This window comes from Saccopteryx leptura, chromosome 3 (assembly GCF_036850995.1).
Source record: "Saccopteryx leptura isolate mSacLep1 chromosome 3, mSacLep1_pri_phased_curated, whole genome shotgun sequence".
Taxonomy (NCBI): Eukaryota; Metazoa; Chordata; class Mammalia; order Chiroptera; family Emballonuridae; genus Saccopteryx; species Saccopteryx leptura.
In genome coordinates this window covers 75,871,836-75,890,516 of record NC_089505.1, presented here as the reverse complement: position 1 = coordinate 75,890,516, position 18,681 = coordinate 75,871,836, and the positions used below count along the sequence as shown (strand labels likewise).

General features: G+C 51.5%; 1 protein-coding gene and 1 pseudogene across 1 annotated transcript; both read right to left on the bottom strand.

Annotated features, from left to right (window-relative positions):
• Positions 1-18,681, bottom strand: part of LOC136399360 (leukocyte immunoglobulin-like receptor subfamily A member 6) — a 58,303-nt pseudogene that overhangs the window by 28,208 nt on the left and 11,414 nt on the right.
• On the bottom strand, positions 5,348-13,454 carry LOC136399371 (leukocyte-associated immunoglobulin-like receptor 2). Its single transcript, XM_066374461.1, has 4 exons — positions 13,341-13,454; positions 11,275-11,577; positions 8,138-8,188; positions 5,348-7,997 (listed from the first exon to the last, which is right to left on the bottom strand). Exons 1-4 carry the CDS (start codon positions 13,372-13,374, stop codon positions 7,840-7,842), a joined length of 546 nt encoding a protein of 181 aa, XP_066230558.1. The 5' UTR covers positions 13,375-13,454; the 3' UTR covers positions 5,348-7,839.

Genomic DNA, 18,681 nt, shown 5'->3' with positions numbered 1-18,681 from the left:
TTTTTGTTAGTTTTTGTTTTAAGGTCAATAAGTAGCTGTCATATATATTTTGGTGCTCCTTGGTTTGGTGCATATATATTAAGGATTGTTATGTCTTCTTGATTCAGTGTCCCCTTAATCATTATGAAGTGACCATTTTTGTCTCTGAGTACTTTTTCTGTCTTGTAGTCAGCATTATCAGATATGAGTATTGCTACACCTGCTTTTTTTTGGGTGTTGTTTGCTTGGAGTATTGTTTTCCAGCCTTTCACTTTGAATTTGTTTTTATCCTTGTTGCTTAGATGTGTTTCTTGTAGGCAGCATATAGTTGGATTTTCTTTTTTAATCCATTCTGCTACTCTGTGTGTTTTTATTGGTAAGTTTAATCCATTTACATTTAGTGTAATTATTGACACTTGTGGGTTCCCTACTGCCATTTTATAAATTGCTTTCTGTTAGTTTTGTATCTAGTTTGATTCTTCTCTTTTGTTTTTCTATCATTTGTTTCTGTTTGTTTGTGTTCCATACTTCTTTCCTCTGTTGCTACCTTTTTTAAGTCATGTGTTTTTGTGGTGGTTTTTTCTAGGGTGGTTACCATTAAGTAATGAAAAGGGTACCTACCATATTCATTGTAGTACCCTATCTTATAAGTATTTCTGCACTTCATCGTCCTTTGCTACTGTTAATCTCCATTCTCTCCCCCCCCTTTTTTTTTCCTTTGTTGTCACAGTTTAAGTTTGGTTTTATTGTGTTCTTGGTGGAGCTGTTACTTGTGGTGTTGTTTTCTTTTGTTCTTTGAATCTGGTTGGAAAACCCCCTTTAGTATTTCCTGGAGTGGGGGCTTTCTCGTGATAAATTCTCTCATCTTTTCTGTATTTGTGAATGTTTTTATATCTCCTTCATACTTGAAGGATAGCTTTGATGGGTATAGTATTCTTGGCTGAAAGTTCCTCTCTTTCAGGGCTTTAAATATTGGGGTCCACTCTCTTCTAGCTTGTAGAGTTTCTGCTGAGAAATCTGATGATAATCTAATAGGCCTTCCTTTATATGTTGTACTCTTCTTTTCCCTGGCTGCCTTGAGAATTTTTTCTTTGTCATTGGTTTGTGTCATCTTTATTATGATGTGCCTTGGAGTGGGTTTGTTGGGGTTAAGAAAACTCGGTGTTCTGTTTGCTTCTTGAATTTGAGGCTTTAGTTCTTTCCACAGGCTTGGGAAGTTCTCGTCTATTATTTGTTTGAGTATATTCTCCATTCCATTTTCTTTCTCTTCTCCCTCTGATATACCTATTATTCTTATGTTATTCTTTCTGATGGAGTCAGATAATTCCTGTAGGGCTTTCTCGTTTTTTATTATTTTTGAGTCTCTTTCTTCTTCTCTCTGTTGTGCCTCAAGTTGTTTGTCTTCTATTTCACTAATCCTATCTTCAATCTGGGTTGTTCTGCTAGCTAAGCTTGTTACCTCGTTTTTCAGTTCGTGAATTGAGTTTTTCATTTCTGTTTGATTTGTTTTTATAGTTTCAATTTCCTTGGTAATATATTCTTTGTGTTCATTGAGTTGTTTTCTGATCTCCCTATATTGCCTTTCCGTGTTTTCTTGTATATCTCTGAGTATTTTTAAGATTTCTATTTTAAATTCTCTGTCATTTAGCTCCAAGGCTTCCAATATGTTAAGTCTTTTCTCCATAGATTTTTCCACATCTATTTGTGTTACCTCTCTTTCTTTTGTATCCATAATATTCGATTTCCTCTTTCTTATTGGCATCTGAGGGTGGTCTTGTTGATAGCACTAATTAGAATTAATAAAGAGTAAAAAGTAAAAAACAAACAAAAAAAAACAAAAAACAAAAAACAAAAACAAAAACAAAAAAAACAAAAAAAAAACAAAGGGTAAAACACCCCACAAAAAAAAAGCAGTAATAATTTATTATTTCCCCCTTTTTTTTTTCTTTGTTCTCCTTCCCTCCTCTCCCCTCCTCAGGGAAATATCGTGCCTATAATGGAGGGCCTGGTTTGCGGTGAAGAGTTCAAGGGGGCAAAAAATAAAAAAATAAAAAAAAAATAAAAATAAAAATAAAAATAATAAAATAAAGGAAGAAAATCTTAGACAAGCATAAGTTGATCTGCCTGCGGGTGATGGTCAACCAAGAGATATAATGAGAGGGACAAGAGGGAACCAGAAAAAAGGACAAAAAAAGGAATAATCAAGAAGAAAAAATAAAAATAATAAGTAAAAATACGTTGTATTAAGTGGAGCAAAGACCAAATACAATGGAGACCTTGGGTTGGGAGGACCCAAAATGCCACAAAAACAAACCAACCAGAAAAAAAAACAAAAACAAAACCGAAAAAGAAAAACAAAGCCAAAAAAAACCTTGAGTCCCAAATTAACTAATTTGTTCGTGATTGAGGATTAAATGGGAGGAAAGTAAAACGAGAAAAGAAAAAACGAATAGAAAGGAAAAAATAAGAAAAAGAGAAAAACGAAGGAAGAAATAAAAAAGGAAGAGAAAAAAACAAAATAAGGCAAAAAAAAACAAAAGAGGAGAGAGTGAGAATTAAGTGTCCTGGAGTATAACCCCAAAGGAGGGTGAGGATGAAGAAGAGAAATAAAATGTAACACTTATGGGTAGTGTAGTTCAAGAAAAGGGAAGCATAAGATGGGCAGAGAATAGAAGGACTGAGGTGGAGGAAATAAAGGCAATAAGATAGAAGGAACAAACAACAACAACAACAACAACAAAAAAACAAACAAAAAAAAAACAAAAAAAACCAAATAAACAGTGGAACAAGCTGCAAAGTCTGTGGATTTTTCCTGATTTTGAGATGTCGACCTCTTCCTCCTTCTCCTCTCTCCCTCTTCCCCGTCGGCGACTCTGCACCCCAGGCCCTGCCCCTGCGCCACACCCAGGCAGGGACTTGCAGTTGATGGGGTTCTACGGCAATGTCACACAATTGGCTTTAGTCTTGTTGGTAGTCAAGGCCTGCCGGCGTCTGCAGGGTCACAGGCGCACTTTCTCGCGGCTTGAATGAACGTCCCTGCGGTAGCTTCCTCCACACCCTCGTCTCTCAGATTCGAGTGATAACAGTCCTTTTGCTTTCAGTTTGCTCCGAAGATAAATTTTCCTGTTTCTAGTTGATAAATTTGTTGTGATTTGGGGGAGATCTGTCGGACGCGCTGCTCACGGCGCCATTTCCGTGACGTCACTTCCGGGATTCCCTCTTTATGCAGCTTGAATTTCAGAGCTGTCAGGGTCCCCTGACACCAGAGGGTCACAGGACTCCACCAGGGGATGACCGAGCCTGGCTCAGCCCAGAGGGTGGGTCTGGGAATGGTCCCTGGAAGAAAATCAGGGACTGGATCACAAGACATTCTCCACCCCCAGTTCCCAGCTCTCAGCCCAAACAGCTCAGATGTCCCCCACCTGTCAGCCCCATCTGCTGTGCTCCCCAGCTGCCTGTGTGTGTGTGGGGGGGATGGTGGTGAAGGGGAATCTCTTGTCTCTGATGAGAAATGGGACCTGGAACACTTGGGGACAGCCTCACTTGCTTGTGCTTGGGTCCTCGGAGCCACAGTCAGCCCTGAAAGAGAGTTCCTGTGAGAGATCAGTTTCTGAGTCCCCCACCCTGAGAGCTTCCTGAGTCCTGGGGCCCTGACACAGCAGGTCTGGCCCTGGGGCCGGGTCCCTCCCAAGCCAGGGCTTCCCCTCCCCCTCATTCTCACCCAGGCAGATCAGGGCTGTGAGAACTGGAGTCATGGCATCTCCTGTCTCTGGTCCTGGTGGTGCCAATGGAGGGGTCACAGGGCCTCAGAACAGACAGACACAGAAGACGTGGTCCCTCAGAGGCTAGTCCTTCCCATCACGGGGTTGTCACATCAGCAGCCCGACCAGAAAGGCACGGCTCCGCCCTGGGAGCCAGTCTCTCAGTTCCTCATGGCCGAGGCTGGTGTGGGCAGCCGGTGTCTGCCCACACTTCTGAGCACATCAGAGACCCCATTCTACCCACAGGCCGCTGCTTCACTGGCCTGAACTCCTTTGCAGCCCGGAGCCTCAGCACGTACGGAGTATTTGCCATGTAGCTGGGCCCAGAGACACATCACCAAATAACAAAGGCTCAAAGTCCCAGCTCCCAATTTTCAGTTTAGCAAAACATAATTCCAAACTGCATCACCTCCTCCAAAAAAAAAAAAAAAAGCAAACAAGATAACAATCGCAACAAGAAAAAGACATGTCCAGTGTAGTAGCTTCTGGATGCTTCCTCCACGAATCCCCACAAATTAATGTGTCAAAGCAATGCAGCTTCATTATTCTGTCTGTCCGAACATCCGGCGTCAGCATGCATTTAATGTCGCTGGCACGTTCCAAGCCTCCCTGTCCCAGGTCTCCTTACGCTCTCTCATCTTTAAAGCCAGCAGCCCTATCACTTTATCTGAGGCTTTCCTTGTCCCATCTCTCTCTCTCTTTTTAAAAAAATTGTTCTTAGGACTTTACTTATTCATTTTTGAGAAGAGAGAGCGAAAGAAAGGGGGAGGAGCAAGAAGTATCAACTCCCACATGTGCCTTGACCAGGCAAGCCCAGAGTTTGGCTCCGGCGATCTCAGTGTTCCAGGTTGATGCTCTATCCACTGCGCCACTGCAGGCCAGGCCCCTTGTCCCAGCTCTTTGGTGCTGTCTCCCCTGCTTCCCTCTTTCCCTGCTAGGGGCTTTGTGATGCCATCGGGCTCCCCTGGATCCTCCAGGGTTGGCTCCCATCTCAACCCCCTTCGCGGTGTCACAACTGCAGAGTCCCTGTGGCCACAGGAGGTGACAGAGTCACAGGGGCGGAAGATTAGGAGGTGCCCGTTGGTAGAGGCGTATTATTCCACCAGCCTGGTGCCTTCAGGGACCTCTTCGGCCACACTGCACACACACCACGGCTGGGCGCGCCCTGTTGTAGCGACGGTGAGAAATCAGCTTCCGTTGCGTGATGGACATCTCATGTCTCATGCTGACTTGGCCAAGACCGCATCTGCGACAGCCTGGTGACCACCCAGACGCTGTTGCACAAAGGAACACAGTTGTCTGCGGAAACATAGAGCGGTAGCTCCAAGATGCTAAAATGTCGGTGTGGCGGTTCAGCGGTAGCTCCCCCCTAAGACCTTGTGTAAGGAGCTCATCTGCTGCAGGTGCTCCGAATACCATAAGATCTCCGGGGTTCCCCAACCCCGGCGCTGCACAGCCTGGACCCATTGCCAAGATGTCCCTCCTTCTGGACCCCGCCCAAAACCAGCAGCTGCCAAGACACTCCTAAGTGGGCGGAGGAGGCTGCCCAAGGAAAGATATGTGGTCTCCACAAGTCAGTGATTGAGGTGTTTGTACCAGTTGAAATATTTTCCCATTTATTTATTTAATTTATTATTGAGAGGCAGGGAGACAGAAACGGACTGCCTCCTGCGCCCTATCTTGGTAACACCCCTCAAATTTCCATGGGGCCAATGCTGTGCCTCTTTTGGGGCTACTGTTCTATTGTTAAGCCATCGAGCCATTTTAGCACCTGAGCAGAGGTCATAGAGCCATCCTCAGCTCTGGGGACCAACTTGTTCAAATCGTTTGAAGCATAGCTTTGGGAGAGGAAGAGAAAGAGAGAGAAGCGAGAGAGAAGGAGGAGGGGTGGAGAAGCAAATGATCACTCCTCCTGTGTGCCCTGACCGGTACTCGAACCCCGGATATCCACACACAGGCTCAAGCTCTACCACTGAGCAACTGGCCACAGCCCTGAGGTGTTTATATAATGGATACAAGTACAACATAAGTGAATCCTGTGATGTCACACCTGGTGGGGATACCTGTGTGGATTTACACTGTGCACCCTTCCTGATACTAAGCGGTCTATACGGAACAAAACCCCAGTAGTCCTGAGTTCAGGTAACCCAGGATGTGTTTTCTAAGTATGTATCATCCCAGAAGAAACTCAAGAATTTGGAGACAAGGTGGACTTCTGGTCCAGGGCCGGAGAAACTCACATAAGCCTAAACATAAACTCACATAAGGGTTCCCTTTTGATCTAGAAAGCACGCTGGGGCACAGGTGACGATGGGGCAGAGGTGATGATTGTGAAGTCTCAGAAGGCACCGCAGGAAGCCACCAGGACCTTCAGTGGCCACGTTTGGGAAGCTGAGCTGCACTGTTAGAGAAGACAGTCAGTCCCTGCTCTGAGTGGGGTGCAGGGACCCAGCAGGCAGCCCCTGTGCTGGAAAAACCCCTTCCTCCCTGAGACGAATACAAAATCAGGAGCACAGAGGGATCAAGGGGTCCGCACAGTTTCTGAAGAGGAGACACCTCAGAGCAGAGTGAGCCTCCCCCTCACAGTCTCCTGCCTGTGCTGGGGACAGGGGAGGGCCTGGGGTCACCCTGCCCAGCCCTGCTCTGCAAGAGAGAGGTGAGTGAGCACTTCGTCCTGACCACACAGGGACCCGGCACACTACAGCCCAGCCACAGGACAGCCAGGGTCCCAGAGTCATGGGCATCCTCCAGCCCCTGCAGCCCCGCGGTGTGCCGGCCGGACTTCCGGTCTTGTGGGGGTGGAGGTTTGGATGAAAGGTCGGGGATGAGACTAGAGGCTTCTGAGGAAAGCTCTGTCCCGGTTTCCAGACGCCTGAGGGTGTCCTGAGACCACAGAGTGTCAGACACCAGGTGCGTGAGATTCCTGCTTCTGCTGTGACCGGTCAGCACCCGGTGGTGGCTCACAGCAGCACGGTGTGTGATCTTCCGGCTCTGGAGGTCGCAGGTGCGAAAGGGGCCTCACGGGCTGAAATCAAGGTGTCAGCAGGGCTGCGTGCCCCCCAGAGGCTTCGGGGACAATCCGTTCCTCTTCTTCCCAGCGTCCCCTGGTCCCCGGACTATAACACGCGGGGTCTACTCCCTCCTCCACGCCGCAGGAGCCCTTGGTCCACGTGGGCGGCTGTGAGTCAGGCTGGTGTGCACACGGGTGTGCATGCACCGAAACCATGCTGTCACTTTTCTGCACGCGTGTCCCCGCGGGACTGCGGGCTGCAGGGCAATTCTGGGGTTACGTTTGAGGGAGGCCACAGGGCGCGTGCACGCGTTCCACCCCCAGCAGCCGTGCGCACGGCCCCCTCCGCCCCACGTCCGGTGACAGGTCTCACTTTTCCTTCATCCGCTGTCCTTTTCAGTCATAGTCGTCCTGATGGGTGTGCGGGGACATCTCACTGGTTTTGGTTTGCGTCTCTTTCCCTGACCTTTGATCCAAGCCGGTGGAGACCCAAGAGGATAGAGAAGGAGGCAGAGACCTTTCCAGGCACAGGAGAAGGGGGTGCCTGAAAGCGGCCGGCGCCGCTCCACGGGTGACAGGAGTGGGTGAGAAAAAGGACCCTGAGCAGCAGGGTTCTTGGAAAGTAGCCGGGAAGGTGGGGACCCAGGAGGAGAAAGCGGGAGGGAGGAAATCCCAGCGCAGGTGTCAGACGGTCAGACTGGGAGGGCAGCCCAGACACTGAGACCACGGGGAGAGGCGTGAGCACAGAGGAAATGGCCGGAGCTGGGCACCTGCATCCTCAGAAATGGGCGGAGGTGGAAGAGAGGGTGAAAACAGACGCTGTGGGGGAGGGGCTACAGGACCCGGCCTCTGTCTTAGACCCTGAGAGAAGGGAGACCCAGGGCAGAGGAAGGCGGGGCCATGATCTTTGTGAGGGTCAGACCTGTAGCCAAACCCTGCCGACCTGAGACGGAGCACACAGGCAACTGTGTCACCGCTTCCAAGAACAGAGTGCAGTCCCGAAACCAGCCTCCAGGTGGCGCACAGTGTGGGTGGGGCTCAGTCTCCAGGGGCTCCAGCGTGAGCCTTGGGCCCTGGGGTCTAATCTCTCTAATGGGTGTCGTCTTGTCTCCATCCCTGTGGCGCGTGCGGGGACCTGCGCTGGCTGTGCCAAGCTTCCGCCAGAATCGCCATCAGAATCAGTAAGACCGCAGCAGCGAGGCTGATGTGGACACAGTTCCCCACTGTGTAATTACGGGAGGCGGGGGCTGGAAGCAGAGGACATGGGGTCACAGACAGGGGGACAAGACCCCGCCCAGACCGGACCTGTGAGGCAGGAGCTCCTTCTCCACTGGGCAGTACCTGTCCCTCCCAGCATTCCCCCTGGGCACAAGCCCAGGTGACTCACCTGTCTGGGGCCCTGTCTCTGTGGGTGGGATGGTGACTTTACTGGGCAGTCCTAGGAGTCAGAAAGGGTCAGTAAATGACTCCTGCAGCCTCTGTCCCCTTCTCATGGTGACCTGCCTCTGGAGCCAGCACAGGCCTTCCCTCCACTGGGACCTCCCAGACACCTGACCTTCAGACACCTCCCCTCCCCCACCCCAAGACCCTTGCTTCCACACCCCGAGGACCCACATCTGGTCAACTAGAGGACCCCAGTACCTGATACAGTGGCAAAATTCAGGCCTGCTTGATCAAACTCACTCAGGGATCTAGGGTGAATCTCTCCTCCTAGATCTCAGATATCTCAGGGGTTAACAGGGCTCTTGCTGCCAAGGATACAAGATTTCACCGTCCAGAGTGTCCACTCCATGAGAGAAGCAGGACCCCACCCCACTGCCCACTCCCCAGCAGAGCCCCGAGGAAAGGGCACCCTAGGCTAAGGTCTCCACTCCCCAGCCCTGGTGGGTCTCTGGAGGGGGCAGTTGGGGACTCCAGGGCTCCTGTGAGGGGCAGGAGGGGCACTGAGCCCAAGTTCTCCCCCTCTGTCTGTCCCACTCAGCCTGGTCTTCACTCCTACCACATCCCCCCCTCTTTCTCCCACCCCTCAGTATAGCTGTCACCCCTGGACACCCTGCAAAGGGGACTGGGAGACGTGAGCACAGGGGGATGGAACTCTCTGCTTCTGTTTGTCTGAGGGTCTGGACACTCCTGGGAATGTCCCACCAACCTGAGGACATTAGCACAAAGCCACAGGTCCCCAGGCACAAACAGCGTGGGCAGGACCTACCTCATATGGCCACAGGGTCAGAGGGTTTTGAAGGCTGACAACACCTAGCTCAGCCATTGTGCCACCGCAGTACCCCAGGGCAGGAGGGGTCACAAGTTCCCATCAACTGGGGGGACACCTCCCAGGCCTGGATAATGGGGGGCCCCCTGGGCATGGGCACTGACCCAGGGGATGTCTGAGTAACAGCAGGACAAAGAGAACAGGGAGTGACAATGTTCAGTGTCGAAGGAAAAAGTCCCTCCTCCTCACCTCCCCTCTCTGAGGTGGTCACCTGAACTGTGACCCCAGGACATCTCAGGGGCTGGCTGTTGGGGACCGAAATATAAACAGGGTATTTTTACAATCTGGATATCTTGGGGACAGAGGTGCTGGGCCCAACCCCCCACCTCACCTGCCTAGTTAATTTAACAAAGAGCTATACCTGATTCTCACTTGTTTCACCCAATTTCTCCAGAGCAGGCTAGAAGCTAGTTTCTTATTGATGTAAAGTTAGATTTGAATGGTATGGTGGAGGTTGTCTTTGAGTTGTCTTGGAAACAATTGAATTGCTAATGGAACACTTTTTCCCCCTGAATAAAGACCTATGCGCTTCTGGGAGCAGCCATGTTACATCTGAGGAACAGTAGAGACTGTTCTCTGTGCCATCCTCCCGAACCCATCTGTATGTATATATCTTTAAGTCTCTGTCTATCATTTATTCAATTCCATACCTTTTCCCATTTGAGGAGCCTGTAATAGACTCGTCGTGGCTGGACTGCGACAGCTGGCCTCACCTATGGGAAGCACAGCCTCATCCCTGAGGTACCCCTGGTCAGTGGCCCCATGGACAATGTCTCTTGCACAAGGGAGGGTGGTCAACACCAGAGAGGACACATTGCCTGGGGCTGAATTCTCAATACCCTTTCAAAAAGCAGGACAATTCACCTCCCTGAGGTCCCTTCAGTCAGCAGTTGGTGATGGCCCACAATCTAGGACCCTACCGGCTGTCTTACACATTGCTGCCAATTCTTCCCTTTGTGACATTTACCACAATTTAAATTTGTATGTATGCAACATGTGCTTAATATGTGCACCATGATATAGTAAATACAAATTTGTCCTTAAAATGATGTGATTTAGTCGTGTCCGGATAGCTCAGGGGATAGAGCATCGGCCTGGTGTATGGACATCCCGGGTTTGATTCCCAGTCAGGGCACACAGCAGAAGCGACCATCTGCTTCTCCACCCCTCCTAGCAGTTAGTGAGTCAGGCCAGTGATGTCACAGTCATGAATATTAGGGATGCTCTGTGAGTGGCAGCCCCCTGCTGTGGTCTTCAGTCTCTGACACAGCCCAGGACAGAGGGCTGGGCCCTGGATCCTGGTCCCCAGCACAGAGGTCCCCAAACATGCCCCACCCCCAGGCTGAGGTCTCTACTACCAGCTGAGGAGACAGGCTTTGTGTGTGTGCTGGGGGTGGACCTGGTGACTCCAGGGGCTCCTGTGAACGGGGCAGAAGAAGGGCTGATGCTCTGTGGAGGCTGACTGGGGTGGGTCCCACTAAGTCTGGTCCTTTCCACCCTGAGTTTCTACCCACAGGCCACAACTGCCATCACTCAGTCCCAGATGACACTCCTCAGACACCTGAGAAATGGGAGGGGCAGAACACAAGGAGAGACCCTGCTCCCTTCTTCTGGTGTGTGTGGGGGTGTTAGCTCCTCTCTCCTCCCACCACCATGGCCCCCTTGACCTCACAGAGCAGCAGAGAGCAGCTCCTCAGAGGCCCAAAGAGGACATAGAGAGGGGTCCAAGCATCGCAGATGGACCCTGAGTTCAGGAATCTCAGGGGCTGAACACACACAGGGGAAGGACAGCTTCATTTCTCAATGCCTTAAAAGCGTGGTCCAGCCCTGGGCAGGGACTCCAGGAACACATGACTTGGCCAAAAAGGATCGAGCACACACGAGGGACACATTGCCCCACAGAGCCTGGCCCATGGAGAGGAATATTTAACACCATCATGAGTGAAAGAACACATATCCCCTTGAATGCAATCTGTCCCCACCTGGTCTCTGGAAGCCCACTCCCCATCCAGACCATCAGGGACAGCTCTGTGCCCACTCTGAGGCTGGGCTAGTATCCTTGTCACCCTGGGGTCCAGAGAAAACCAGTACTCCGAGCCCTGAGCCAGGTGTGAAGGCCGAGGATCACCTGTGCAGAGGGCAGGGGGCCACAGGGCTGGGGGTCAGCAGGAGAGGGAGCCTGAGGACAGAGACGCAGCTGGGACAGGGTGCAGGGACCTGCGGCAAAACTGAGGGCAGAGTGGACACGTCCTCACCTGTCACCTTCAGCTCCAGGGGCTCGCTGCGCGGAGACCAGGTGTGTGTTCCACGTAAAGAATAGAGGCAGCGATAAGGCCCAGCAGTGTGCTCAGTCACGGCGGGGATACGGAATCTGGCCTCTGTCCCCTGTGACCCACGTTGATACTCAATTTTGTCATTTTTATAAGCAGTTCTTCCATCCTTGTCCTCCAGGCGGAACACATCAGCCTGTTTGGGGCCCTGGCACACGATGGTCACAGGCCGTCCCTGAGGGATCACAGACACCGGCTCGGCCCTGATGGAGGGTGTGGGTGGGGCCCCTGGGAGGAAGCAGAGCAGGGTCTCAGGGTTCACTGTGAGGACATCACACACATCACAGTCCCCTGGTTTAAGTGCACACGTCACTGTCTTTAACAACTTACACAGCTGTGCAGCCATCACCACAACCCAGTCTGAGAACATTTCCACCTCCCTCTCCCACAAAGACCACCCCACGCCCACTCCAGGTGCCTGAATTCTCATCACTGCAGAGGGATTTCCCCACTGACACAAGGACTCTCAGTCATGGTCACATCTTGGGCTTTTCTCAGGGTGACACAAGAGGTCTCAGGCAGGCTGAGTCCCTGGGCAAGTCTCCCTGTCCACGGCCATGTCTAGGGGACAGAGAGGGCTGGGAGGGAGGCAGAGGATGAGGATGAGCAGGTCACCCGTGGGGACAGGAAGCAGGGCTCTGAGAGGGGGGCAGTGATCTGGGCCGGGTCAGAGGGGCAGCTGGGGAGGGTGTGGGGACTCATGGGGGCTGCAGGCTCCACTGGAAGTCCAGGGGGCTGTGCTGGAGCTCCAGCCAGCCCTGCTCATGGGACCCAGTGGGTGAGGACCCCCGACTCCAGGGCACATCCTCTATGGAGCCCTCATGTCTGGTCCCTCTGCATTTTCTACCTTCCTCTCAGCTTAGTTCCGTTTCCTTGTCCCTGAGGCTCCTGAACTCCCATGTGTCTCACTAGGCTGGGAGGGGGGAAGAGCAGGTTTGTGCCCTGAACCAGGAGGAAGACGTCCCAGTTACACCATCCCCGACAGAGGCTGGTGCTGGCCCAGGGTCACCACTCACACATTCGGTCGCTCATCCACTCACTCTTCATCTGTATCTTAGCTCCTGTCTGTCCGTGTGCAGACACCCTCCCTGTGCCATTAGCTCCACACACACGAGACACTCACACAGGGTCCCCCCTTCCTGGGCTGCAGGTACAGAGGGAGCACAGGGCTGACGAGGGAACTGTGCAAACCCACAGCCACACGCTGTGACACACACCCTGCGGTGAGTGGGGTCACAGGACAGACGGAGGCTGAGGTGACCTCGTCTGGGATCAGAGGGGAGAGGCTCTGAGCTGAGACCAGATGGCCAAGTATGGGTTAGCCAAGCCCAGCGACAGGAGATGTCAGCCCAGGAGGTCAGGGTTGAGGGGAAATTGTTTGTGTCAGTGATAGAAAGGCTGGGATTCTGACGATGAGTGAGACAGACAGCGTGAGCACAGATGGGTCCTGACACAGAGAGAGATGTGGGTCACATTCTGGCTGAAGATAAATATTATTCTTAAAAATAAAGCATATATGTAAACCTAGATAAAAAGGCAGACTCACCGTCCTGTGTGTGGATCGTGTGGCCCAGACAGAGCACTGGAAGAGAAGGTCTCGTGAGGAAAGCGCCCAATGCCCGGTGTCCTCATGGGGCTGCTCTCAGGAGCCCTGATGGCAGCAGTGGGCTCAGCCTCTGAGAATTTCCAAACCACCCTCCTTAGCGTTACCTCTGACACAACCCTTCTTCTTGCACTGATTGTGAGACAAATCTCCCACACCCCCTTCCAATCAGCTGCTCAGGCTGAACCTGTCCCCTTACCCAGGTCCCTGTTTCCAGGACTGAACTTTCTAAGGTCAGATATGGTTGGGGCCAGAGCTGAAGGGACAGACCTCCAGGAGGGACCGTGAGTCCCCTAAACGGCAGTTCAGACTCAGCAGGAACATAGACACCTCCCCCACCTACCAACCCCTCTGTCCATGGGTGCTGTCTCTCCATTCCAGGACTCACCGAGGCCCAGCAGGGCGGTGGGACGGGGGGACATGTCCTGTCCCTGCAGCCTGCACCGTCCTGGAGCTGGAGAGAGAGAGGACTGAGCCTGCAGCTGGCACAGGGCACAGGACGTGCTCGTCAGGGCCCATCTCGTGGTTGCTACGTCAATGTCCTCGTGCAAAGAGAGAAATCTCTTTCCAGTCCTTCCCACACTTCCCGCTAGTGGGATGGGGTGGAAGCCTCTGACCTCCAAAAATATTTCTTCCCCCCATGCTCAGATGAGGCTGAACTCATCTCTTATGAAACTCCTGGGTGTGGACTTTAACCTACAGGACAAGGCAGAGCGTGGGTTTGTGCAACCAACTGATGTCAGTGTTGGTTCCTACTGCACCAACGAAAAAAAATCTGTGCTTGGGCAAGGCTTCACGCCATTTTACACTGTCAAGTCCTTCTATTTAAAACGAGAAGCCTGGTATCAAAGCGTGATTCAGCACTGGGGTTCAGGTGGCCGTCCCCCCACGTGTCTCTCTCTAGGCCACCAATGTCACACTGTCTTCATGCGACTCCAGCCCACTAAGCCCTTCCTCCACCGGAGACCCGGGAATGAGCTCTGGTACCTTGAGAAGATGCAGGTAGAAAACGGGTGCCTTCTCTGTGAATAGGGCCTTCATGTCTGAGGTGCACTGGCCATGGGTCCTGCGGGGTGGATCACTGCGGTTTTGGGCATGCTTGCCCCGGTCATCACAGGATTCACCATCTGGCCTAAGGCAAGATAAAATAGGAATCACAAATGTTATTAACAGAAGTTCTGGCCAGATGTGAGGCCTCATTTTCCTGGTGAATGTGATGTAACAACATGCTATATACATGGTTTATGTTTTGAGTATGAACAAAGTCAACTTTGTGGAAAAATAAAAATTAATTGAATAGGCCCTGGCTGGTTGGCTCAGTGGTAGAGCGTCGGCCTGGCGTGCAGGAGTCCCGGGTTCGATTCCCGGCCAGGGCATACAGGAGAAGCGCCCATATGCTTCTCCACCCCTCCCCCTCTCCTTCCTCTCTATCTCTCTCTTCCCCTCCCACAGCCAAGGCTCCATTGAGCAAAGTTGGCCCGGCGCTAAGGATGGCTCCATGGCCTCTGCTTCAGGTGCTAGAATGGCTCTGGTTGCAACAGAGCGATGCCCCAGATGGGCAGAGCATCGCCCCCTGGTGGGCATGCTGGGTGGATCCCGGTTGGATGCATGCAGGAGTCTGTCTGACCGCCTCCCTGTTTCCAGCTTTGAAAAAATACAAAAAAAAAAAATTAATTGAATACACAAACAAAAATAATAAAATAAAATAAAATAAAATGGGAAGCCTAAAATCCCCCTCCAAACATTCAATGTTATGCTATATGTTAATTTCTCAGCAAGATACTGAGTGCATTAGAAATATTCTGCTCATATGATCTCTCTTCCCATCTGCCCCCCAGTGGCCCTGGAAACAGGGAAAGTCAGGTAACCATCAGCTAATGCAATATCATAAAGGGATTGAAGACTCAAGGGTCAGGAGAGAGACCAGGAGAGATGGCCCAGGGCTTAGAGCCGTTCCCAGCTGGGTGCTAGGAGGAAGGGCCGATCAAGGGTGGGGAAGGTGGTTGCACATTTCACAGCTACAAAGGTAATTTGATGCTATATAAATGCATCACATGAGCATCTTATACATTTTAAACTCATGTTCTATGTTAGGGGTCCTCAAACTTTTTACACAGGGGGCCAGTTCACTGTTTCTCAGACCGTTGGAGGGCCAGACTATAAAAAAAACTATGAACAAATCCCTATGCACATTGCACATATCTTATTTTAAAGTAAAAAGACAAAAACGGGAACAAATACAATATTTAAAATAAAGAACAAGTAAATTTAAACCAACAAACTGACCAGTATTTCAATGGGAACTCTGGGCCTGCTTTTGGCTAATGAGATGGTCAATGTGATCCTCTCACTGACCACCAATGAAAGCAGTGCCCCTTCCAGAAGTGAGGCAGGGGCTGGATAAATGGCCTCAGGGGGCCGCATGCAGCCTGTGGGCCGTAGTTTGGGGACCCCTGTTCTATGTCAATGATATTTCAAAAAAATTTTTTTTTAGAAAGATGAGTTTGCATCAGAATATTTGGAATGTTCCAAGAATACTCCAGCACAGGCACTCGTACTGAGCAGTCCTCCTTCCGGGACTGCGGTGGGTAAATGACCCCCACGGACAAACCGGGGTTCTTGGAATGGATCCCGGTCCTGTCTAGATGTTGCAGCCCTGGGTCTGGCCTCATACACAGAGTAGCTGTTCAGACCTCATAGACCCCTGTTCCTGAGCGACCCAGCCCGGTTCAGTCAAATGGGAGTGTCTGTAGGGGTTCCCCAGGACAGAGTCTGGTCCCAGAATGCCCCGGGGTCTCTGTTTCTGGTGTTTCTAGGAGACTCAAATGCAGAGCCCCTCCGACGTCATTCAAACCAGCCCTCTCCCCTGCACGTGAGTCCTGCTGCTGGGAGAACCATAATGTCCAGCCCGGAAACCACCTGGGGAGGGGGTGGACTCACCTGCCTGCATCCAGGTCTTCTGGCTTTGATGGGACCTGGGAAGGAGATTTCATGACCACTGCTGCCCCTTCACCTGACGCCCAGGCTCTGGGAAGTTTGCATGGTCTGGGCTGTGAGCCTGGGTAGCCAGGCCTGGACCTGGGGGTGGGTGAGCTCTGCTTCCCACTGGCTCCCACCTGCACCCTGCGCTGTGGAAGGTATGTCTTCACGACAAGACTTTTCACCATCATGATGTCCATATTGTACGAGAGTCCTGTGAAGGCCGAAGGACATGTCTGCAGAGGGGCAGGGGAGCCCCAAAGCTGGAGTTCAGCTGGAGGGCATGGAGCCTCGGGACAAAGGAAGACTCAGCTAGGGACAGGGTGCAGGGTCCTGGGGCAAACCTGAGGGCTTAGTGGAGAGACGTCCTCACCTGTCACCTCAGCTCCAGGGACTCACTGCACTCAGACCAGCGGGACCCTTTGTGACAGCAGCAGCAATAACTCCCGGCAGTGACCGCACTCTCTGTGGGATGAGGAATCTGGCCTCTGTCCCCTGTGGCCCATGTTGAGACATGATTCTCAGATCTCTATAGCAGGTCCTCCATCCTCCTTTACCTGGTGGATGACTCTGCCAAGCTGAGCCTGGTACACGACGGTCACAGGCTGTTCCTGGGAGATTATAGAGCCTGGCTTGGCCCTGGTGTACTGTTAGGACAGGACTTCTGAGAGAAGCTGAGCAGAAGGATCTCAGGGTCTATTATGAGGAAATAGACTTTCCCTCCCCTGTGACAACAGGAGGACCATAGGGCTGAGACTGAGGTCACCTCCACTACATCTGCACTCTACATCCTCATTTGAATCAGAACCTCACTTCTTAGCCAGGCTAAGAGCCTCACATAACAAAAAACAGCCCCTGTGCCCACAGGATCAGATCTGTGTAGCCCTGTGACCATGTCTGTGACAATGAGATGGAAGGAACCCTGCTGGTGACAGTCCCAGGAAGGCAGCTTCAAGGGTGGAGATTAAGCCTGGAAGTCTCTTTCCCACTTCTGCCTTTCTTTGCTATCAGTCTGCAAACCTGTGTAATGGCTGGAGCCCTGGCAGCCTTCTTGCAACAAGAGGTAACTTTAGTGCTGGTGGCCATGGACTAGAATGGTGGAGCACAACGAGGAAGACTGCATCCCTGGTGACATTCTGAGGCTGGTGGCCAAATGCCACAGAGACATCATCTTTGCAAGAGAGAGAAATAAACTGTCAAGACCCTCCATAGCCTGACCAGGTGGTGGCGTGGTGGTTAGAGCGTCAGACTGGAATGCGGAAGGTCCCAGGTTCGAGACCCCGAGGTCGTCAGTCGTCAGCTTGAGCGCAGGCTCAGCTGGTTTGAGCAAAAAGCTCACCAGCTTGGAACCAAGGTCACTTGTTCAAGCAAGGGGTTACTCGGTCTGCTGAAGGCCTGTGGTCAAGACACATATGAGAAAGCAATCAATGAACAACTAAGGTGTCGCAATGCACAACAAAAAACTAATGATTGATGCTTCTCATCTCTCCATTCCTGTCTGTCTGTCCCTGTCTATCTCTCTCTCTGACTTTCTGTCTCTGTAAAAAAAAAAAAAAAAAAAAAAAAAAGAAGAAGAAGAAAAAAAACCCCTCTGTATTATCAGTAATGATGTCAGGGTAACATGGAGTGAGGTTAAAAACCTTGATGAGAGGCAGCCCTGGGATGAGCACCCGCAGGTGGAAGGACAGCATGGAATAAGGAGACATAAGGTGTTGGGAATACTTCTCCTGAGGGACAGATGTCTGAGCTAAGGGGCACGTAGGACGTTGCTCAATTGAGCAGATCAGGGGAGGCTGGGGTGTTGGAGGGGGGAGGTCAGCATATGAGAAAGTCTGAGTGCAGGGTGAGTGCAGAGAGTCTGAGAAACTGAAAGAGCCAAATGTGTCAGGCAGAGCAGGGCAGGGTGTGGCCAGAGGCAGACATGGCCCCGAGGAAATACTTTGACCAGGGATCTGATGCAACCTCAAATCAACCAGCTGAGGATTTCAGCTGGGACGTAAAGTCATCTGATTTGCTTTCTTCTAAATTCACCTGCAGGAGAGAATGGGGCGGGGCCGGCAGGGAGAGGCCCCCGGAGGCCCCATACCTGCTGTGGGGGTGAGAGCTGATGGAGCTCAGACTGGGGGACAGCGTCTAGCAGGGATATGGACACACGTGAGGACCAGTGAGACACATGGGGTGACATGAACAGGATTCTGGGATGGAGTGACGTGGGGGGTGAGATATGAGGATGCAGGGTGATGGTGTTATCTGGTCCTGGACTGAGGACCTTCACTGAGAAAGCAGGAGGGAGAGCAATGAGGAGTCAGGTCAGAGTGAGTGAGAATCAGGGGGCCGGTTTGTGTTTATTGGCTCTGAGGAGTGTGGAAATCATGGATAGACAGGTATCTGTTGCCAACAGGAGAGACTCAGGAGGGATGCTCTTCTGGTGTAAATTGAGGTTTGGATCCCTCCTGGAATCCACAGGACTCCTGTCTGAGCTGCCCTTGGGGTGAGAGGGATTAGGAATTGTGTAGAAATGACTCACTGTCCCATGTGTGACTCACCTGGCCCAGGCAGAGACCTGCAAAGGAAGCCCCAGTAAGAAAGAAAATGTACACCGCCTAGTTTTCTTCAATGGAGGTCAAGGTCAGTGTGGTGCAGAGAAAGATTTAATCTTCACCATAATCTCCAAACCACCCTCATCAACATGGCTCCCAGTGTGTAGCCCCCTTCCCCTCTAGTGGGTTCCAGACACATTCCCAGAGCCA

What these genes read in the sequence shown, in the direction of transcription:
- LOC136399371 (XM_066374461.1), bottom strand. Translation starts at nt 13,374, where the DNA reads ATGTCCCCCCGTCCCACCGCCCTGCTGGGCCTCG. An exon ending in CCTGGAGCTGAAGGTGACAG is followed by an intron (nt 8,189 to 11,274) that starts GTGAGGACGTGT and finishes TCTGACTCCTAG; the next exon opens with GACTGCCCAGTAAAGTCACC. An exon ending in AGAGACAGGGCCCCAGACAG is followed by an intron (nt 7,998 to 8,137) that starts GTGAGTCACCTG and finishes CTCTGCTTCCAG; the next exon opens with CCCCCGCCTCCCGTAATTAC.